Below are 21,868 nucleotides of genomic sequence, written 5' to 3' on the forward strand. Positions count from 1 at the left end.
GATGATTAGGGAACTGGAGGCTAAAGCATATAAGGAACGGTTGCTGGATTTGGGTATGTCTAGTTTAATGAAGAAAAGGACGAGGGGGGACATGATAGCAGTCTTCCAATATCTCAGGGGCTGCCACAAAGAAGAGGGAGTCAAGCTATTCTCCAAAGCGCCTGGAGGCAGGACAAGAAGCAACGGATGGAAACTAATCAAGGAGAGAAGCAACCTAGAACTAAGGAGAAACTTCCTGACAGTTAGAACAATTAACTAGTGGAACAACCTGCCTCCAGAAGCTATGAATGCTCCAACACTGGAAGTCTTTAAGAAGAGACTGGACAGCCATTTGTCTGAAATGGTATAGGGTTACCTGCCTGAGCAGGGGGTTGGAATTGATGACCTCCAAGGTCGTTATTATTATTATTATTATTAAACAAAAGCAATTGACTGTGCAAGATATTGTTGCATTTGTTGGCAGCACCTTAAGGTAAGATGATCAGGGTCCCCTTTGAGTAATAAAAGCAGCTCTTCTTCCTCTTCTTAATAATAATAGTAGTAAAGTTGGAAGGGACCTTGGAGGTCATCTAGTCCAACCCCCTGCTCAGGCAGGTAACCCTATATCATTTCGGACAAATGGCTGTCCAGTCTCTTCTTAAAAACTTCCAGTGTTGGAGCATTCACCGTTTCTGGAGGCAGGTTGTTCCATTGATTAATTGTTCTCACTGTCAGGAAGTTTCTCCTTAGTTCTAGGTTGCTTCTTTCCTTGATTAGTTTCCACCGGTTGCTTCTTGTCCTGCCTTCACGTGCTTTGGAAAATAGCTTAATTCCCTCTTCTTTATGGCAGTTGCTTCTTCTTCTCCTCCTCCTCCTCCTCCTCCTCCTCCTCCTTCTTCTTCTTCCTCTTCTTCTTCTTCTTCTTCTTCTTCTTCTTCTTCTTCTTCTTCTTCTTCTTCTTCTTCTTCTTCTTCTTCTTCTCCTCCTCCTCCTCCTCCTCCTCCTTCTTCTCCTTCTGCTTCTCCTCCTCCTCCTTCTGCTTCTTCTCCTTCTACTTCTTCTCCTCCTCCTCCTCCTCCTCCTTGTTGTCAAGGTAGATACAAAGATCTGCCTCTTGCTCTTCTGGCAGCTTCAACCATTGTTAGTTGTTGTTTCAATGTGACCTCTCCACCTCTTTCTGGATTTGCCTCATGTTCGTTGATCTTCTCCTCTTTTTCTATTTGCCAAAGCAGCAATTGCTCACCCAAATATTAGCTTTTCAAGGGAGCCCATACAAGCAGCACAAACCAGAAGGGCTAGCTCTTATTGTAAGACTCCATTAAAAGAGTGTTGCAAGTGTGAAAGTGCTCCTCCAGGCCCTCACCTTTACTCTCCTAAAAATTAGGGAGAGTCTCTTCTGAGACATCTTTCTCCATCCTTTTTCTTTCAGACTCAAATTTCATTTATCAGACAATTGTCTGGGCTGTGCCTCTTTCTCCTGTCTTCCAAGGTCAGCTAGACCTCGACTTTCAACTGTTTGATGTTACAGTGGACACCCCAAAAGATACTTATGATCCGACAGCTGCCCCAAATCCCCCCATTGTCACATGACCACATTTAGGGCACTCAAACACTGACCCACATTTACGGTCATTTGCAGTGCCCTGTGTCCACATGACCACAATTTTCCTGTACAATGTTTTGACCAAAGACCACCATTTATTTCCCCAAAGTGAACAATGGATTTGCTTAATAAGCGCAGTGTTTGCTTTACAACCACTGTGATTGCTTAATGACCACTGCAAAAAAATTCATAAAAACAGGACTGATCACATGAAGACCCACTTTGCAAACATCACAACTGACAACTATAATGGACAGGTTCCATTTCTGTCATAAATCAAGAACTACCTGTACATCAAACCACAAGGGAGAGGGAATATATAAATAATTGTAAAAATACAAAGAGGACACATAAGTCTTTTTTTTTTTTTGCATACAGATATCTTCACTGGATTTTTAAGTGACGTGCCAAATCTGTACTCCAAAATTAGACAGGGCAAAGATAGGAATGAATTATCATTGAATTAGTTTTAAATGCAAATTGGCATCAGCAGTAATAACATTGCAGAAAAGTAGATTTTAGTGACCATAACCACAGTTTGGTGGGAAGCAAGATATATGACTTGCCTTCTTCTATCTTGCAATGATAGCTAAATTTCAATCAGAATAGAGCTTGACGGTCTTCTAGTCCAACCCCCTGCTCAAGCAGGAGACCCTTTACAATTTCAGACAAGTGGCTGTCCAGTCTTTTCTTAAAAATGTCCAGTGATGAAGCACCCACAACTTCTGACAACAAGCTTTTCCACTGGTTATTCTCACTGTCGGGAAATTTCTCCTTAATTCCAGATTGCTTCTCTCCTTGATTAGTTTCCATCCATTGTTTCTTGTCCTGCCCTCTGGTGCTTTGGAAAAAAGTTGACCCCCCCCTTCTTCTTAGGGGCAGCCCCTGAAATATTGGAACACTGCTAACATGTCTCCCCTGGTCCTTCTTTTCTCTAGACTAGCCAAACCCAAATACACAACTGTTCTTCCCATGTTTATTAGTTTAATAATCTCAGTTGCTCTTCTTTGCACTTTTTCCAAAGTCTCAACATCTTTTTTGTAATATGATGACCAAAACTGGATGCAGTACTCCACATGTGCCCTTACTAAGGCTTTACAAAACAATACTCATATTTTACAGGAAATGTATCACATATCTGTGATATAGCAATTATGTCAGGCTGTCCATCACTCTTTCATTAAATCAGCCTCCCCACAACCTCTATTGCATATCGTCGGTGTCCATTTACCTGCCTCCTTTTCTATACTAAACTGGCATATTATTGATTAAGCTATAAAGACAGATGTGGATATAATACAAACTATAGAGCAGTGTTTCTCAACCTTGACAATTTTAAGGCATGTGGACTTCAGCTCACAGAATTCCACAGCCAGCAATGCTGGCTGTGGAATTCTGGGAGTTGAAGTCCACATGCCTTAAAATTGTCAAGGTTGAGAAACACTGCTATAGAGCAATACAGGAGAAATTTCCCGACAGTGAAAACAATTAATCAATGGAACGACTTGCCTCCAGAGGTTGTGGGTGCTCCAACACTGGAAGTTTTTAAGAAGAGACTAGACAGCCATTTGTCTGAAATGGTATAGGGTTTCCTGCCTGAGCAGAGGGTTGGACTAGAAGACCTCCAAGCTCCCTTCCAACTCTGTTATTCTGTTATTATTACTTCCCAAATTGGGCACAAATTACCCCAAGCTGGGTAAAAGTGGTTTAACTTTGGTTCAAGACACACAATCCCATTTCCCATCACAACGGGGGGCATTGCAATTGATTAAAAGATTGCCATGTGTACTACAATATATTTTAAAATCTCCCAAAGTATTCCAACTAAGACAAAACTTGAAAAGATTACCAAGGCTAATTTCTTGAAATCACATAGAGATCATTAAATTGTATTATTTTTATGATACAGATCGTCCTCAAGTTATGATGTGAATGTTTGAAGTTATAAGATAGGGACTTATGACCAGTCCTCAAAGTTCATTTAGACTTTCTGATAAACAATTTTGGCAATGAAGAAAAAAGATAGGAAACACTGCTATAGGGATTTCTTATGGCGTTAGACCAGGGGTCTTCAAACTTGGACCTTTTATGACTTGTGAAATTCAACTCCCAGAATTCCTCAGCCAGGCATGCTGGCTGAGGAATTCTGGGAGTTGAAGTCCACATCTCATAAAAGGGCCAAGTTTGAAGACCCCTGAGTTAGACTAGTGTTTTTCATCCTTGGCAACTTTAGGACTTCAACTCCCAGAATTCCCTAGCCAGTTTTTTTTTTTTTAGAAATATATTTTAAGTGTATTTTGTGTCAAGTGCAAACCCCATTTGGTATTTTAATAGCTATTTTCGCATCCTTATTTGAGTGCAACATGTTTTACTCCTCCAGTAAACATATATAGATTTAAAAGGTGGATATGCAAATCATCTTAATTTGTGTTATTGTTAAATGACGAACATTTTAAGCCACAGTTCAGTCCATATTTTACTATAGGGAATCTAACAGAAATTATTTTATTCAAATCCATTCTTTATTCAGAAACGAATTTAACCAGTTAATCAGCAGCACACATTTTATACTTCCAAAAACTTCTATATAGAAATTAGTATCATAAACCAATAAGATTTAATTTTATGAACTTTAACATTCTTTGTATATTTCAGGCTGAAATTTTGCAAGATTTCAAAAGTTTGCTGTTTTTCTCCCAAAATCCTTCTATAAAAAAATAATACCAGTTTAAAAGTATTTCAAGAAGCCAGAAAAATATTGTTCATTTCAAGAGAATTATTTCTTGAAATTATTAATAATTCAGTTTCTGAAATCATGTATTTTGAGAGAATTATTTCAAGATGCAAAAGGTTTGCTTTTTAATTTTTGTTTGTTGGTTTTTTGTTAAATCAACTTTTAACATTGACTTAGAAGTATGTGTGATTTTTCAAAAAATTTCCTATTAATGCTTCTCTCTTTGAATAGAGACCTCAATAAGCTTATCTCAATAGCATGAAGTGAAGCAGAAAGTAAATATAGCAAAATATATACTGTTCTTTATACATACAAGTTCCAGCAATTTCCTTTCAAAGTAATGACTTTCATTGTTTTTTTTTAAATTCAGCATCAGTAAAATGCTTTACTGATGTGTAAAGGTATATTTTAGTAGCTATTGATGATTAGAAAACAAATAATATTGATGCATATTTTTAAAATGGTTTTGAAATCCAGCCTCCTTACAGGAATAACAATTAGTCATCCTAGTTAAAACAGAATATTTCAAGATGGTTTGGCTGTTATGCATTGGATTTCAATGACATTTTATAATTTTATCTTCCAAATGAATTTTCTTGGAGAAAAGAAAGCAATGACTAAAAAGCAAATCTCTGCATAACTTTCAATAAATCTTCCAGAGTTTCTAACTCACAGTACTTGAAGTATACCAAGGGGAAATGGAAATAAATATTTGTTTTATTTATTTATGAAAGAAAACTGATGTGGCTGCTCGACTCACTTACGGTGAATATGAAGTATGAAAAATACTTCATTTAGCTCAAAAGTTCTTTGCTTGAAGAGCATGACTTTTAGTTCAAAAGTTCTTTGCTTGAAGAGCATGATTTTTTCTGGGATTAGTTGGTGTTCTAGATTAAAAAGTAAACTAGATTACCATAATGTTGCCTTTTTTTTCCTTCCCTGTTTATGATAAATGCCAATACTTTTAAGAGTCAATGGTTTTACCCATTAACTTCTTCAAGGAACGAATCTGCTTTAATCCAGTTATAGAGAAATTTCAATACTTTTAAGCATCAGTAGTTTTGCCCTTAACTTCATTGAGGAATGAATCTGCTTTAATTGGGTTCTGTTCCCTTTGGCAATCACTTTAGCTGTTTGAATTAAGATAAAGAGATTAATTTCAGTTGGAATTTATTGCTCTTTCATTGTTGTGACTCAACAAGCAGGTCAGTCTAACAACAACAAAAGTTAACTGCGTTTGGCGGTATCTTCATGTTAGAAGCGGCGACTGTGTCTCTTATATTAAGCAAGGAAATTATAGTAAAATTAAAGAACATAGTGAGAAGGATCTTCTCTGACAATTTTCTTGTCTTATTTTGATCTGTTCTATTTTGATATTAAGCTGGGGGGGGGGAAGGCCACCATCTCCCATTTTAGGTCTATTTCAAAAAAAGCAGATGGAAAGAAGTATCAGCAACTCATTTCTAGAATATGATTCTATTTTATTTCAACTCAACAGATCCTAGAATGTAACAATGTAGTGTTCAAATCGACTTCTTTGGATATGTTTGTTTAAAATGTTCACCTCCTAGAGCTCCTCTCCAAGGGAGACAGGCAGCTAAGAAGTATGAAATATAAATAAAAATAAATATTTAAGAGTCTCCATTGCACATATTTAGAATCTGGGGAACTTTCAAGGCTCAGCTATATTTATTTTGAAATTGTGCTGGCTTAGAGATTTTTTTTTTCCCCTTTCTTCTTCTATTTTATCTTCAAATCTTTTGAGTTTCAGCTTACCTGGCTTTGCGGCTGTGAGCTGGCGTTGACAAATTCTCGCACACGTCGTCTATCAGCAGGACAACCACTGGATGAAAGAGAACCAGGCTGAAAAGCAGTGAGTTTGATAACCTTTTAAAAGAAAAAAAAAAGAGGATGTCTCTGAGCAAAGGATGTTGCCCAAAAAGATGCAGAAGAAGTTTTGAAGGATACCTGTCAAGCGAGACAAAATGCTTGTGGCACCAACTTGAGTGAGTCTGTCAATGGGACCTGAAACCAGGTTGGCAGCTATTCCATTCCCTGGAAAATAGAATTGTGTCACTTCTTTTCTCCACTGGTTAAAGAGACAGTGTCCCTGCGTGTCATCACTTTGGATAGTCAGATGGTGACTTTGGGGGGGGGGGAAGGGTTTTCAATGCCATGGCTTTGTTTTCCTTCCAAAACATTGTTCGCCTCCTTGTAAGCTTATGATTCCGAGTAGACTCGATCCAACAATCTACCACTCTCTCCAACTTCCACAAGAAAGGAAAACCTGTAAAGTGTAATGGTTAAGGCAGCAATTCGAAGGGAGGGAGGGAGGGAGGGAGGGAAGAAGGAAAGAAGGAAGAGAGGAAGGAAGGAAGACAGAAAGGAAGAAAGGAAGAGGGAGGGAGAAAGGAAGGAAGGAAGGAGAAGAAAGAGAGGAAGGAAGGGAGAAATGAAAGAAGGAAGGAAGGAACGGAGGTAGGGAGGGAGAGAGAAAGGAAAGAAGGGAGGGAGGGAGGAAGGGAGGGAGAAAGGAAGGAAGGAAAGAAGGAAGGACAGAAGGAAGGAAGGAAGGAAGGGAGGAAGGAAGGAAGGAAGGAAGGAAGGAAGGAAGGGAGGGAGGGAGGGAGGGAGGGAGGGAGGGAGGAAGGAGAAATAAATAAATAAATAAATAAATAAATAAAGAAAGAAAGAAAGAAAGAGGAAGATGGCCAGCAACAAGGTAGATGGACCCAGTTACAGTGGAGATGTGTACACTGTTGGTAGATGTGAAAGAACAGATTAAGGACAGGCCCTCATGGATTAAAATCTATCTATGTAGTTTCTGAGAGTTAAAAATGACGTGAAGACACACCATCCATCTCATGGAAGGGGTTGGGAGCCTCTGTAGGCCGTGAGCAGCTTGGGAGAAATTGCAGCATTTTTAGAATAACAGAATACAGGTAGGCCTCGACTTACACCCATTCGTTTAGTGACCATTTGAAGTTACAAACAGCACTGGGCAAAAAATGACATGACCATTTTCCACGCTTACGACCCCTGCAGCATCCCCATGGTCATGTGATTGAAATTCAGACACTCAGCAATTGACTCATATTCACGGCAGTTGCCGTGTCCCGGGATCACCTTTTGTGGCCTTCATTTATGACTACAATTGGGAGCAGAATTTCCATCGCTAAGTCAGGTGGCTGTTAGTTGAGTTGCACCTCATTTCATGCTTGAGCAGGAGGTAGGAATGAGTCTCTTCCAACTCTGTTACTCTTTGCTCTATAGTACTTACACCAGGGGTCCTCAAACTTGGCCACTTTAAGACTTGTGGACTTCAACTCCCAGAATTCCCCAGCCAGCATGGCTGGCTATGGAATTCTGGGAGTTGAAGTCCACAAGTCTTGAAGTGGCCAAGTTTGAGGACCCCTGCCTGACCCCATTTGCTCTTGTTGGTGGGGTGGGTGCCATCCCAGACCAAACAATATGCTTTGATCAAGCACTTTTAGCTATCTAAAATATATCTTGGAAGCCAAATCTGTCATTGTTAAGATACCCCCTTGAAGGTTTCAGTTATCATTGGCAGCCTGTTTGTCCTCTCCCCGTGGAATGAAGCAGGATAATTACGAATCCTTATAACTGAGAAAGAAAGACAGTTTCTGGACCCTTGTCCTGACTGTTTGATGTCTGGATGAGCAGATCATTTGACTTTCAGCAGGATTCCCAGCTTCCCTGTTGCGCTCCACATTGCTTTGCTAAATTGCAGTATTGTTTGATTTCATCCAGGGAACACAAAGCATTATGAGATGAACAGTGCACTATCTATGATAGCCCTGCTCAAATGAATGAGTGCGGAGCACTTTCTCAGGGCTATAAATTTAACTTTCCTGTTTTTTAATTCAAGAGACAAGGGATGGCTCAGTCAAATGCGAGAGGAAGAACGAAGCAATCAAGGAAGTGATTCCAACTGTTATGCTATTAAGGGAGGAAAGAAAGTGCGCTGGCTCGAAGCAAAATACGCGGTGAAACAGCGAAGAAAAAGTAGCTAAATTTGCTTTTGAACTGCGTAGAGTTAGGCGGTTGTTGGAAATAAAATAGAAGAATTTTTAACTGGGGCGGAAAGTCTTCAGTCTGCATCTGAACTGTTTGCTTTTGTCACTCCCTTTGTCTGTATTCTATTGTGGGAAGTCAGCCCCCCAGAGAAGGAAATATTGAAAGGGCAAGAAAATATATTTCCTCAAAGGATCTTGAAGAGGCAGGAAAGCATGCCCAGTTTTTCTTAATAGCCCCAGGTCTCCCTTCCCCAAGCATAAACCAGCTCTATAGAGACGCAGATGTAAATCCAGGGAGCTAGGAGATTAAGAAGACAAAGACCTAAAATCTAAACTCTAAGAGTCATCAGCCCCAGGGAAGCAGGATATGACCTTTGGACATAATAAGATTAACCCATCACCATCAGAATACCAGAAAGGCACACTCAAACTCAGGTCAAAGTTCATGCCACAGGAACAACTCCACAAACAAAAGGCTCCAGAGGATATAAAAACCGAGTCCCTACAGGTGTTCACTCTTTTCTGCCAGAGCCATCTTTCTGTCTGGCTCTCCTCTCTAATAAACTACAACCTTCTTCCCAAAGCAGTTGCCATGTTTATTCCCAGCTTGGATGAACCACGATGAAGACTTTTCTTCCAACACTATATTCTGTATTCTAAAGTTTCAGCAGTTGAGGTATAATGATTCTGTATTCTAAAGTTTCAACAGTTGAGGTAAACAGAGTTGTACAGATTACAGACTCTGGTGGCTGTGCCCAATTATTTGGTGTTTTTGACTGACAGTTTAGAAAGAATCGAGATTTCCAAACCATTGTTACAATAAATATTGCCTTTGGTTCCTTGACAATGTAACCAAGAAAAACTGCTCACTGCTAACGTTTTATTATCACAAAACACCGCAAAAGTACAATACCTTTTTCATTGAATTGGGGGTTTTCAAATGTGAGTTGGGTAGGGAGGATTGCAGGAAGTAGAGAAATGAGCACAACAAAGAATTGTGGAAAAAAAATCTGGAATAACAGATGAAAACATCAAAATGTGAACCCCGTGTATATATTAACTATTGTTCCTAATAGATTTAACTATTTGTTGGATTAGGTGCCATCAAGTTGATGTCAGCTCTCAATGAACACAAAGATTTTCTCCAGGACAATTTGTCCCCAAGCTGGCTTTTCACCTCTTCCCCATAGAGCAGTGGTGGGATACAGCCAGTTCACACCACTTTGGCAGAACCGGTAGCTAATTTTTTGTTGCCCAAGCCCTGAATGGACTTCCAGAAGTGGCATCCACATAGAGAACCGGTTGTTCACATATTTGAATCCCACCACTGCCACAGAGCACCTGTCTTTACTTCTGGTTATCCTCTCCTTCTCCAGAGAGAGAATGTCTAAGATAATATCCACACAAAATATACAAGTAGTCCTTGATTTATGACCGATTGCTTAGTGAAGTTAAGACTGACCTCCCTAGGGCTACTTAAGCCCGATTTGAACTTCCAACAGCCCCCCCCCTCCCCAAATGGTCACTTGATGGCATTTTGGGCACTTGGCAACTGGTCTGCATTTACAGCTTTTTGCAGGGCCCCATAGTTGTGTAACCAATAGAAGAGAATATATGAAGTGCCTGGCCGATCTGTGCGGTTCTTGGTGCCCTCTGAGCTTGGTTGTTTTCTTGCAGATGTTTTATTACCAAGCTAGGTAATATTATCAGTGCTAGAAGGGAGCGGGATTTGCTCTGAGTTGATATACAAGTGACTTGCTCCTCTCCCTTCTAGCACTGATATTTTTTCATTTCTAAAATGAAATATCTGCCAAAAAACAACAACAACCCAGCTACGTTCAGAAAGTACCAAGGGACCCACCGTCATTTATATATATATATGTTTTCTGAGGTTTTTGCGGGTATTTGTATGTAGGTCTTTGGTTATTCGGGTTTTCTCCCGCGTAAAATTGGAAGTGTCTTGGCGACGTTTTGACGAAGTCCCATTCGTCATCTTCAGGCTGGTGTTTTCAGCTTCGTGCTTTGAGGAGCACGAAGCTGAAAACACCAGCCTGAAGATGACGAATGGGACTTCATCGAAACATCGCCAAGACACTTCCAATTTTAAACGGGAGAAAACCCGAATAACCAAAGACCTACATATGTATATAGTTTTTCTGTCTGAAAAAACTTTCTGTATGTACTCCCTTGACTCGACTGACAAAGAGGGGAGGAGAGCCGGTGGCCTGGTGGTTAATACAGTGGAAACCAGCTTTTACTTCCAGTTTCTGGCAAAAAGCACCCATTCATATAATGGACTCTCATAATTCCTGCATTGTTTGAGGGGCTGCCACAAAGCACCAGAGCACCAGAGGGCAGGACAAGAAACAATGGTTGGAAACTAGTCAAAGAGAGAAGCAACCTGGAATTAAGGAGAAACTTCCTGAAGTGAGGACAATTAGCCAGTGGAACTGCTTGCCTTCAGAAGTTGTGGGTTCTCCATCACTGGAGGTTTTTAAGAAGAGACTGGACAGTCACTTGTCTGAAATAGCATAGGTTTTCCTGTTTGAGCAGGGGGCTGGACTAGAAGACCTCCAAGGTCTCTTCCAGCTCTATTCTGTTCCATTCCATTCCATTCTACTCTACTCTACTCTACTCCGTTCCGTTCCATTCCATTCCATTCCATTCCATTCTATTTCATTCCATTCCATTCCATTCTATTTCATTCCATTCCATTCCATTCTATTATCAGGTGAGAGAGAGAGAAATGCATAGAGGGAATGTGTATGGCTTAAACATTTCCCAGAGAAAAAGTGCAGAAGAAAATCCAGATGCTCAGTTCTTCGAAGTCTCCCTACTTGGTTGTGTAATATTTACAAAATCCCTCTAAACTGCAAGTAACGTAAATGTCCATTGTTTTATTAATCATTGGTGCAGGTGTGTTTAAAAGTGGAATGTAATTTTTTATTTTAAAAAAAGCAGGTAAGAAGAGTTATTTGCATAACCTAAGTATCTAGATCCATATGTTGAAACTAACTGATTAAAGTTGTTAAAATGCTAAACGGAGCTGGAACATAAATGACACATATCATTTAAAAATTTCATGGGATAATATTATGAACAGTACTAAAGGTACACAGGTTATATTCCCTTATCAGCCAAAAGCTGAGACACATCTCTGTAGCAAGAAGAAATGTTTTTTTTTTAAGTGAGCAAGGCACAAAAATATGAGTTATGACTGGCTTTAAGTAGGGAATCCAGGAATAAAGCTAGCCTTTTAAAATCCTAAGGAATTGTAACTGCAATACAATTTAAGAATTTAGAGAATAATTTAGAAATTTAGAATTTGAAGAGCTTAGTGCAGGGGTAGGCAACCTTGGCTCTTTTATGACTCATGGACTTCAACTCCCATGCTGGCTCAGGAATTCTGGGAGTTGAAGTCCATGAGTCATAAAAGAGCCAAGGTTGCCTACCCCTGTGTTTGAAACACTTTATTTTATTTAAAGAAATGTTGCATTTTGGATTTCACACTGACTGAAAGTTTAACTATGTTGTTCCTTTTGTCTTCTCAGTGATTGGAAGGCAAAAATGTCAGAGGATCTGCTTTAGCTTTTATTCTTCTGGATGTAACAAATTGCGACATAAACACTCCTCAGCCCTTTGCCTGTATTTGGATATGCAAAAGATAAAAAGAAACTGAAGAGCTGTGAGGATACTTCTAGGAGGTTAATTTTCATCTTAATCTGAAGGTAAGAGATCTATTTCTTTGTTGACACATTGCAAGGCCTTTACAATACATTAACCTTTTTGTGTTTTGTTATTTTTGACTTCATAAAAAACGGGCCATCATTGAGTTATTTGCACAATGATATCAAGGTGTGTGAGATGTCAATTACTGCCCCAGAGCTCACAGTAGCAGGTAATAGGGTAGATCACAGGTACCAAATTTGATCACATCACATGACGTATCATGATGTATCATGACGTTTTTTGCCTTTGCGGAGCTGGGGTGGGTGTGGCCTGTGCGTGACACATCCAGCCTGCGGGCTGCCAGTTTGACATCCCTGGGGTAGATGAATCCATGGAGGGCTAGGTGGAGTTGCCTACATCTCTAGAGATGAAGATGTAGGAAATGACCAGGCTGAGCCTGAGGGAGGGGTCAAGTGCAGCATCAGTTTGAAGTCCCTTCACTCCCACAAAAGATCTAAGTCCAGCCCTCCTTGAATGCCATTGATTCTTATCTACTGCCAATTTGGCTCGACCAACAGTAGGCCATCAGATTCTTGTTTAGAATATGTATGGAATAAAAAGTAAAAATAAAAAGGATTCCCCTGCCCAGTTGTGTATGACTTTTGGGGAAGTGCTCATCTCCCTTTCTTAGCTGAGGGAGATGGTGTTGTCCAAAGACACTTCCATGATCATGTAGCTAACTTGACAATATGCCAAGGTGCACACAATGCTCTTACCTTCCCACCGAAGTTATGGCTATTTATCTACTCGCATCTGCATGCTTTCAGATTGCTAGGTTGGCAAGAGCTGGGGTGAGTAACAGGAGCTCACCCCATTGTGCAGTCTCAAACCTGGACTGTCAACTTTCCAAATGATAGACTCAGTGCCTTTAACCGCTGAGCCAGTGTCCCCTTCATAGAATAAACTTGTACTCATTTTCGATCTAAACCTGATTCCTGATTGCTTGCGGCTGACATAAGGTGCCTTCTGTAATGGCTTCCACATATAAAAGATGGCTTCAGATGCAAAGAGGGAGACATCCACATACCTCTCTCTGCACTACATCATAGCTTTCATTGGATGGAATATGGGTGGAATCCAACATCTGCTCAGGATCCAAACTAAAACATCTCTACTTCCAATAAAGAGAGGGCTGTTATATTTCTGAGTCAGGTACAGACAGTGAGATGTTCCATGATTTTGTGTAGGAAGATAAGAGAGGAAAAGAACTATTTGTGTCAAATACCCACATAACATTTTTGGAAGTCCTATAATATATCCATTCAATCTGTTACTTACAAGGCTAAACCAACGATTGTCCCTCCATCTCTCCTGGAGAGAATCACAACCGATGTAGAGTGAAATAGTTATCTCATATTCTTTGGAAAGCTTCCTTGTCTTGATGCAACCTAAAAACACATTTCTCCTTTTAGCGGCTGCGTCACATGGCTGACTCATAGTTTTTATCCACTTGGGCTGTGCGATACTTCAAATTCAAGCTCAAAACCGTGTCTTGGAGCTTGTGGGAGTGTGAATGTTGCACCTCCCTGCCACATTACAAGGCAGATGTACTTTTCCTAGGATATTTAGGGAAGGAGAGCCCCACATCTTTCTGGGTCCTTGGCACTGACTTCAAACTCCCTTATAGTATAGGTAGGAGATTTTGTTCTCATATTCAGTCAAAAGTAGCCTTCCTATAACTTAGATGCATTATTTGCTATTTGCGAGACCGCCTACTACCTCATAGTTCCCTACGTCCGGTTAGATCCCACAGGCTGGGCCTCCTTCAGGTCCCGTCGGCCAAGCAGTACCATTTGGCGGGGCTGCGGAGGAGGGCTTTCTCTGTGATGGCGCCCACGTCTTGGAACCAGCTCCCCCCGGAGATTAGGACCGCTCCCACCCTGTTGGTTTTCCGTAAGCTGCTTAAGACCTGGCTTTATAAAATCTGACCCCTGGATGACTGTAATTGTACTGTTCGTTTGTCATGTTTTATGTTGTTTTTATTGTTAGCCGCCCAGAGTCCTACGGGAGTGGGGCGGCTTATAAATTTTAAAAATAAATAAAATAAAATGAATAAATAAATTTCTTTTCCTCCATTCTCGGATGAGAGACACCAAGTCTTGACCTTCTCTAGATTTTTGTAGCCACCATGTGCAAACCTGTCAATCTCTGCTCATTGGATTTTGTTTTTAGTCCTGGATTAGTCTCCTGGATTTTCTCTTCCCTTCTTCATTTCCTCTTAACATGTGTCAAGAACTGGATAAGTCTTTCAAGTGAGAAGTTGGGTCAAAGAACACAATGACACTGTCAGTGGGCAGGATTGGAACATATACAGTTAGTTGATGTAAGGGCATCCATAAGGGGTGAGGGACAGTTATTGTATGTTTGTAAGAAAAAGAGTGGCAGAGCTGGGGGTGGAGTTAAGAGGGATCAGCCTAGAATCCCTACATAGCCACAAGCAGACTAAGTCCAAATTCTCTTGAATTCTATGGACCTTTATCTAACTCCAAGTAGGTGATAACAGTTATTTGAGAAGATTCCTGTGCATAGCATTTTAGAAATAAAACAGTTTCATTGGACCTTCATGTGTAGATCTGGTCTTTCCAACCTGAACTATCCAGCCAGCTGGTGTAAAATAGGATAAGTACACGATTCATATCATTTTTGTATCATGTCACAACTAACTTCATCATGGCTTCTTCTGATGCCGCCTAAAACTGCATTTGCCCACTTTTCATCACCTCACACACTCTAATATTTGTTAGAAAAAATCAAGAATTATAAATTTAATATTTAATTTGCAGACAAGTACTATTCTGAAGATTTTTTCTACCCCTGCAATTATTGAGCAAGCAATTTCCCTATCCTAAGCCTACACATTGAATGTTTGTCCCCTTAAAACAGGGGTAGGCCACCTCGGCTCTTTTATGACTCATGGACGTCAACTCCCAGAATTCCTGAGTCAGCTATGCCGAGGTGGCCTACCCCTGCCTTAACAAATAAGGAAACCCTTCAGATACAGGTAGCCCTTGACTTACGAGCACAACTGAGCCCAAAATTTCTGGTGCTAAGACAGTAGTTAAATGAATTTTGTCGTTTTATGACCTTTCTTGCCACAGTTGTTAAATGAATTACTGCAGTTGTTAAGTTAGGAATACCATCGTTAAGTGAATCTGGCTTCCCCAATGACTTTGCTTGGTAACCAAAAGGTGATCACGTGACCCCCGGGACACTGCAACGGTCATAAATATGAGTCAGTTGCAGAGCCTTTTGATCACGTGACCATGGGATGCTGCAACAGTGGTGTGAAAAATGATCATGTCACTTTTTTCAGTGCCATTGTAACTTCAATGGCCACTAACTAACTAAGTTGAGGATTAACTGTGTATAATCATATCACATCTGGGGAACTGCGTTTCTGCTTCATTTGGTCTCTGAGTCAGGTTTTACTCCTCATTACAAGCAAGTACATGAATTTCAGGGGAGGAAAATTTAAGACTTGCCTTGTTTCCTGGCCAGGTGATCAATAAAGGAATCCCACTCTGTGTAGGCAATTAATAATAAAATAGGAAAAAAAATTCAGAAAGGAAAGTGAAGCCCAGGGAGATTCTACCTCTTCATTTATGAATACAACCTTCTAGAACAGTGGTTCTCAACCTTTTTAATGCCGCAACCCCCAACCAGTCATAAGTCGAGGACTACCCAACCGGTCGTAAGTCAAGGACTTTCTCTGCCTGGGAGCGCTGCACATGAGTGGTGCTGCCCCCTGCGCTGGCCGAGGCATAGCTGGCAAGCGGCAGAGACGGCGCAGGCCGACCACCAGCTGGGCCACCAGCTGGTCCAGCCCAAGGGAGGTAAGGTACCCGCCGGGCCCCACGTGCAGCAGCAACCCTCCCTGCACCCACTGGCCTCCCACCTCCCACCCCTGGCCCTCTTTTACTTACATTTTTAGTAGTTGCTCAGCAGGGAGGGGCGGAAGCTTCCAGACAGCTCGCCTTCACTACAACTTGCAGCACTGTTTGCAGAATGGGACTTTTGGCGGGCTCAGTAGGGCAGAGACAGCCTGGACAATTCCTATTGGCTTTTGAAAGCCAATAGAATTAGACTCTATTCAAGAGAGTCTATTCTATTGGCTTTCAAAAGCCAATAGAATAAAGGGGAGTAGCACAGCTAAGGAAAAGAGAAAAAAAATGGCGGACTGCGTTGTTTGGCAACCCCCGTGAAATGGTCGTTCGACCCCAAATGGGGCCCTGACCCACAGGTTGAGAACCGCTGTTCTAGAAAGCTATTTAAAATGGAACCCTGCAAACATCTGGGATGCTCTTTGACTGTGGAAACACCCTGGATTAGATTCAATGCTCAAATGGCGACTCTTTATGGCAGTGCTTCTCAACCTTGACAACTTTATAAGATGTGTGGACTTCAACTCCCAGAGTTCCCCAACCATGGTTACATCTAGCAAATTGTATTATCCTGTAGCTACCTATGATGGTGTAAGTTGGACCTTAAATAAGCAAGACAGGAAGAAAATTGAGCTGTGGTGCTGGAGAAGGCTCCTGTGTATTCCTTGGAGAGCAGAAGTAACTAACAAGCAAGTACTGGAGAGCATAACACCAGACATGTCACTAGAAGGAAAAAGCACAAAATTGTGTCTTGTTTATTTTGACCAGGTCATGCAAGGGAATTCGCTGGAGAAATTAATTATGTTTGGAAAGTGATAAAAAGGAAACCAGGCCGTCAAACAACAGGGTGGAAGACACCATCAAAGCAGACACCAGCGAGAGCATGGGACAATTCAAAGAAGTAGGGCAAGATTGGAAGATGTGGAGAGACCTGGCCCACAGAATCACCAAGAGTTGGACATGACTCATCATCAAATTGTATATTGAAAGCCTCTGAGACAGTATATCTCAACCTTGGCAATACCTCAACCATAGTTTGGACTTCAACTCCCAAAATTCTCCAGCCATGATTTAGTCTAGTACAGTGGTTCTCAACGTTTGTGTGACGGCGACCCCCGTCACACAAACGTGCCGCGCATGCGCGGCGCCGCCCCGAGGGGGGAAAATGGCGGATCGCCTTGTTTGGCGGCCCCCGTAAAATGGTCGATCGATCCCAAATGGGGTCGCGACCCATAGGTTGAGAACCACTGGTCTAGTAAATTGTATATTGAAACCCTCTAAGGCAATGTTTCTCAGTCCTGGCAACTTCCAGAAGTGTGTCCCAAAGCAGCTTTCTTTCAGAAGGCAACTGGAGTTTCTTGTTTTGCTTGAAGATATTTCACTTCTCATCCAAGAAGCTTCCTGACTGAATGGTGGAGAATGGAAGGATTTATATGACAACCATGACTGGATGACTGAGAATCTGCACAGACATCCTAGATGTCTGGGTTTCAACTCTCCGGATTCCCCAATTCTGAGAGCTGAAGTCCACATATATCGAAGTTGTTGAGGTTGAGAAACACTACTTTTGGAATAAGAGAAGGAGTATGTAGATGTCATTCTATAAGCAGCTGAGAGATAACCAAACTATGTCTTAGTGACCCATCTCTCATCATAATTCAGGAAGAGATTAATGTTGTTAAGTGTTACAGATATGACGACCATCGTAAAGGGACAAGCGTGACGTGGCAGAAGTGCTGTGTGAAGGCCAACAAACATCAGTTAAAATGTTGACTTGCCTAACTCAAGGAAACTTAAAGAGACCAGAAATGACGGTTTGGCTATTTGGCCCATGGACTTTGACCCGTGGACATCATGGAGATGACGAGTGAAGACAATATTCAAAGCAGATTAAGCATGCCTAAGCTCTACAGAAATCATCAACATGTCAAGTTGTGCAGAAAAACACTTCAATTCTCTGGATAGTGGAATGTGTTATATTCTCTGGTTTCTTACATAGGTGCAGGAGCAAAGAGGTCAAATGAACAGAAATAATCAGCCTAGTGTGACGACATGGGAGAGAACAAAATGGACGGCCAAGAGGGAAACAGCTAAAATTGCAAAGAGGAATGATGCAAATGCATGCACACCTCGCCAAGGGCATCATTCTAGAAATGAGGGTTGTTTTGCTCACAAAGTGGCAGCCTGTAATCTTTCCACCTTTGTGGTGTCTTTAGCCCTGGCATCAATCTGACCCTTGACTTATCGAGCAACAGCGTTGTTGTTCTTATTATTTTTTCATGGTTTTAATCATGGAGGAAATTCCCTGTATCCTTAGAGCATAAAGTCATGCAAACAAGAAAAAAAGAAGAAGAAAAAAAAAACCCTGCGCAAATCTTTTGCCACTTCGTTTTGGCAGCCGCGGGAGAACTGCATCACCCAACTGTGTGAAATGGTGGAGAAAGAAGTCCACGAACACCCAGCATGCAGAAACAACCATCGTGGTGGAGGGGATGGGCGTGGTGGGTTGCTTTTTTTTTTTTTTTGCTTTTGAGGGAGGAAGCTTTGGGCATGTACCATAAGATATACAAAGTTTTGAAGTGTACAGGACAAGAAAGAGCCACCCTCCCGCGTCCCACCCCCGTAGAGAAGATTAAATTGGCTTGCTTGAAGGAGTCCATATTGCCTCGGAAATCCCATCCCCCGTGGAGGACAGAGGCATAGACCCACTGGGGGTGAAAGGGTCAGTATCCGTGTCTGTTTCCCCCTCAGCCAAATAGCGTTTTTCTTTCATCCAACTGTTTCCGCCGTTTGGCCCGAACAGGAAATCATCTTTATCTTGAGAGATGCTAAACCCGCTCGGGGAACGTTCGAGTTCCTCGTGATTGACCGAGAGCAGAGATAAGGGGGTGTCGCTGTCCCTTGTCGTGCTTGGCCTCTGTCTTGGGGAGATTCTGTCCGAATGGGAGTTCCAGAGCTCTCTTGGCGGGGACTGGAAAGAAACCTGAGGGTCCATGAAAGTCAGTATTGGCAGGACTGTGGGCCTTTCTGAGTAGGCCGTGGAGAAGGGCAGGGATGGCCATCGGCCTGAGTTCTGCTCACCGAGGGGCAGTGAAAAGGGGTGGTGACCACAGTCCTGGCTGGAGAACCCAAAAGGAGGGACTTTGTTTATGGGGACGTGATGGAAGCTGGGAGACAGCTCATGAATGGAAGGCTTGGCGTATTTGTAGATGATGGATTTGAGTTCAGAGAACCGGTTATCCTCAGCCGGGGATGGGGTGTCTTTCAAAGGACAGGTGTCGGTGACCTGGACCTGCAGCTGCCCCATATGCTGCTTGTGCATGTCCACTAAAAAGTCCAGTTTCTTCCCCATGTCGTGGACCTGAAAGACAACAGCCATCAGAAGTCAGCTGGAATAAATACAACAACAATAACAACAATAATAATAAAGTTGGAAGGGACCTTGGAGGTCATTTAGTCCAACCCCCTGCTCAGGCAGGAAACCCTACACCATTTCGGAAAAATGGCTGTCCTGTCTCTTCTTAAAAACTTTCAGTGTTGGAGCATTTACTGCTTCTGGAGGCAGGTTGTTCCACGGGTTAATTGTTCTAACTGTCAGGAAGTTTCTCCTTAGTTCTAGGTTGCTTCTCTCCTTGATTAGTTTCCATCCGTTGCTTCTTGTCCTGCCTTCAGGCGCCTTGGAAAATAGCTTGACTCCCTCTTCTTTGTGGCAGCCCCTGAGATATTGGAACACGGCTATCGTGTCCCCCCTCGTCCTTCTCTTCATTAAACTAGACATACCCAATTCCAGCAGCCGTTCCTTATATGCTTTAGCCTCCAGTCCCCTGATCCTCTTTGTTGCTCTTCTCTGTACTCTTTCTAGAGTCTCAACATCTTTTTTACATCGTGGTGACCAAAACTGGATGCAGTATTCCAAGTGTGGCCTTACCAAGGCATCGTAAAGTGATTCATTTAGTGACCGTTCAAAGTGAAAAATGTGACTTTTGCCCCTTTTTTTCACAGTTATGACCTTTCCAGCCTCCCCATGATCAAGTGATCAAAATTCAGATGCTTGGCAACTGGTACATATTTATGACCGTTGCTGTCTCCCAGAGTCACGTGACTCTCTTTTGCGACCTTCTGACCAGCAAAGTCAATGGGGAAGCCGGATTCACTTTACAACCAGGTTACTCACTTAACCAACTGCAGCGATTCACTTAACAAGTGGGCCAAGAAAGGTTGTAAAATGGGGCAAAGCTCACTTAACAATTGTCTCGCTTAATGACAGAAATTTTGGGCTCAATGGTGGTCGTTAGGGGAGGACTACCTGCAGTTGGCTTTCCAAACTAAGAGCAAGCTCTACTCAAGTGAAAATTGACCTCTCTCAAGGACATCCCCAAGGTCAAAGCTCAGCACAACCTTTCAGATTTGTCGTAAAGGAGAAAAAGATGGACACAAGCTGCCGGGCGTTCCGTACCTGTCTTTCAACTCTGACGAATTTGCCCATCATGCTTTGGTCTTCAGGATCATCTGCAGATGCTTTGCTTATGAATGGCTCATTCCTAAAATAGAAGAAGGTTCAATTTTACACAGAGGCAAAAAAACATAAGAAATGTTTCCGACAAAAATTTCTAGTTCACAATCTATTTGCTCCAACACTGGAAGTTTTTAAGAAGAGACTGGACAGCCATTTGTCCAAAATGGTGTAGGGTTTCCTGCCTGAGCAGGGGGTTAGACTAGAAGACCTCCAGGCTCCCTTCCAACTTGTATTATTATTATTATTATTATTATTATTGATCATCGCACAGTCAGCCAGATGTTCAGACTGGATTTGGCATTTTGTCTACCTATCGAGTCCTTACCCAGGACCTGGGATAGACAGATGTGGGTGTTTGATGGTATTACAGGTATCGTTGCAGGATGGAAGCAGTTCCTAGTAAGGCCGCCTTTTGCAATTGACTAATAGCAAATTTGTCAATGTCAATGGTGTTCAAGTGGTGCTCCAGTTGTTTTGGGACTGCACCCAAGGCTTGTTGATGAAGAAGCAACAGCCTTGGATGAAGAGTTGACGAGGTACTTTGGATTTCCAGATATAAGATGTAAGAATGTACATTTTTCAGTTCTAACTGCCTTAAGTATATCTATGGTCCACTTTACATTGTCACTTAAGGGAAACAAGGGGGAAAAATGATGGTGCCAGGGAGAAAATGACGTAAATGTGGCTTTCGCTGAGTGGCCCCCCCCCCCAAAAAAAATGTCACCTTGGAGACTGCTGAGAAGGGTAAGAGAATGTGCCTCCTTTCTGTGATTTTCTGTGTCTGGGAGTAGATGGAGGCCCAGGTGCAAAAACCATATCTATTCTGAAAAGAGATAAAGACAGAACATAAGGACTCCTGGATCTAGTCGCATCACATGCTGTATAACTTGGCAACTTTAAGGCTTGTGGACTTCAACTTCCAGAATTCCCCAGCCAGCACTGGGACTACCTCTGATAGGCATGTTGGTTAAAATATAAGAGAATAGTCCAAACCCCTGCACAATCTTAGAGTATATGGAGGCACCAATTTAAAGAAAGATTTTCTTTACAATGATGTAAAGTAGGAAATTGCCATTAGCAAAAATATTCCTTCCTTCCTTCCTTCCTTCCTTCCTTCCTTCCTTCCTTCCTTCCTTCCTTCCTTCCTGTCTGCCTGCCTGCCTGCCTACCTGCCTACCTACCTACCTACCTACCTATCTTCTTCTTCTTCTTCTTCTCTCTCTCTCTCTCTTTCTCTCTCTCTCTCTCCCTCCCTAACTACCTACTTACCTACCTATCTGGCTATCTATCTGTCTATCTATCTATCTATCTATCTAGCTAGCTAGCTAGCTAGCTAGCTATCTAGCTATCTAGCTATCTTCTCTGCCTTGACTTCACTGGGTGGCCTTG

The 21,868-nt window shown here is 41.9% G+C and overlaps 2 protein-coding genes across 2 annotated transcripts in view; both read right to left on the bottom strand.

The window, feature by feature from the left end:
• The window catches only part of HHLA1 (HERV-H LTR-associating 1), a 56,102-nt gene extending 40,065 nt beyond the window's left edge, over window positions 1-16,037 (bottom strand). The window contains exons 1-3 of the mRNA XM_039350447.1: window positions 16,006-16,037; window positions 6,285-6,371; window positions 6,093-6,159 (exon numbers count right to left, since the gene is read on the bottom strand). The gene's annotated coding sequence lies outside the window, so the exon portion shown is untranslated. The remainder of the gene's footprint in view (window positions 1-6,092; window positions 6,160-6,284; window positions 6,372-16,005) is intronic.
• A 1,075-nt stretch (window positions 16,038-17,112) lies between these two features.
• The window catches only part of KCNQ3 (potassium voltage-gated channel subfamily Q member 3), a 167,332-nt gene continuing 162,576 nt past the window's right edge, over window positions 17,113-21,868 (bottom strand). The window contains exons 13-15 of the mRNA XM_039350446.1: window positions 21,204-21,302; window positions 20,420-20,504; window positions 17,113-19,324 (exon numbers count right to left, since the gene is read on the bottom strand). Of these exons, the coding sequence (XP_039206380.1) occupies window positions 18,596-19,324; window positions 20,420-20,504; window positions 21,204-21,302 (913 nt within the window). The 3' untranslated portion in view covers window positions 17,113-18,595. The remainder of the gene's footprint in view (window positions 19,325-20,419; window positions 20,505-21,203; window positions 21,303-21,868) is intronic.

This window comes from Crotalus tigris, unplaced genomic scaffold, assembly GCF_016545835.1.
Source record: "Crotalus tigris isolate CLP2741 ecotype Arizona unplaced genomic scaffold, ASM1654583v1 scf7180000018335.1346539, whole genome shotgun sequence".
In the NCBI taxonomy this organism is placed as follows: Eukaryota; Metazoa; Chordata; class Lepidosauria; order Squamata; family Viperidae; genus Crotalus; species Crotalus tigris.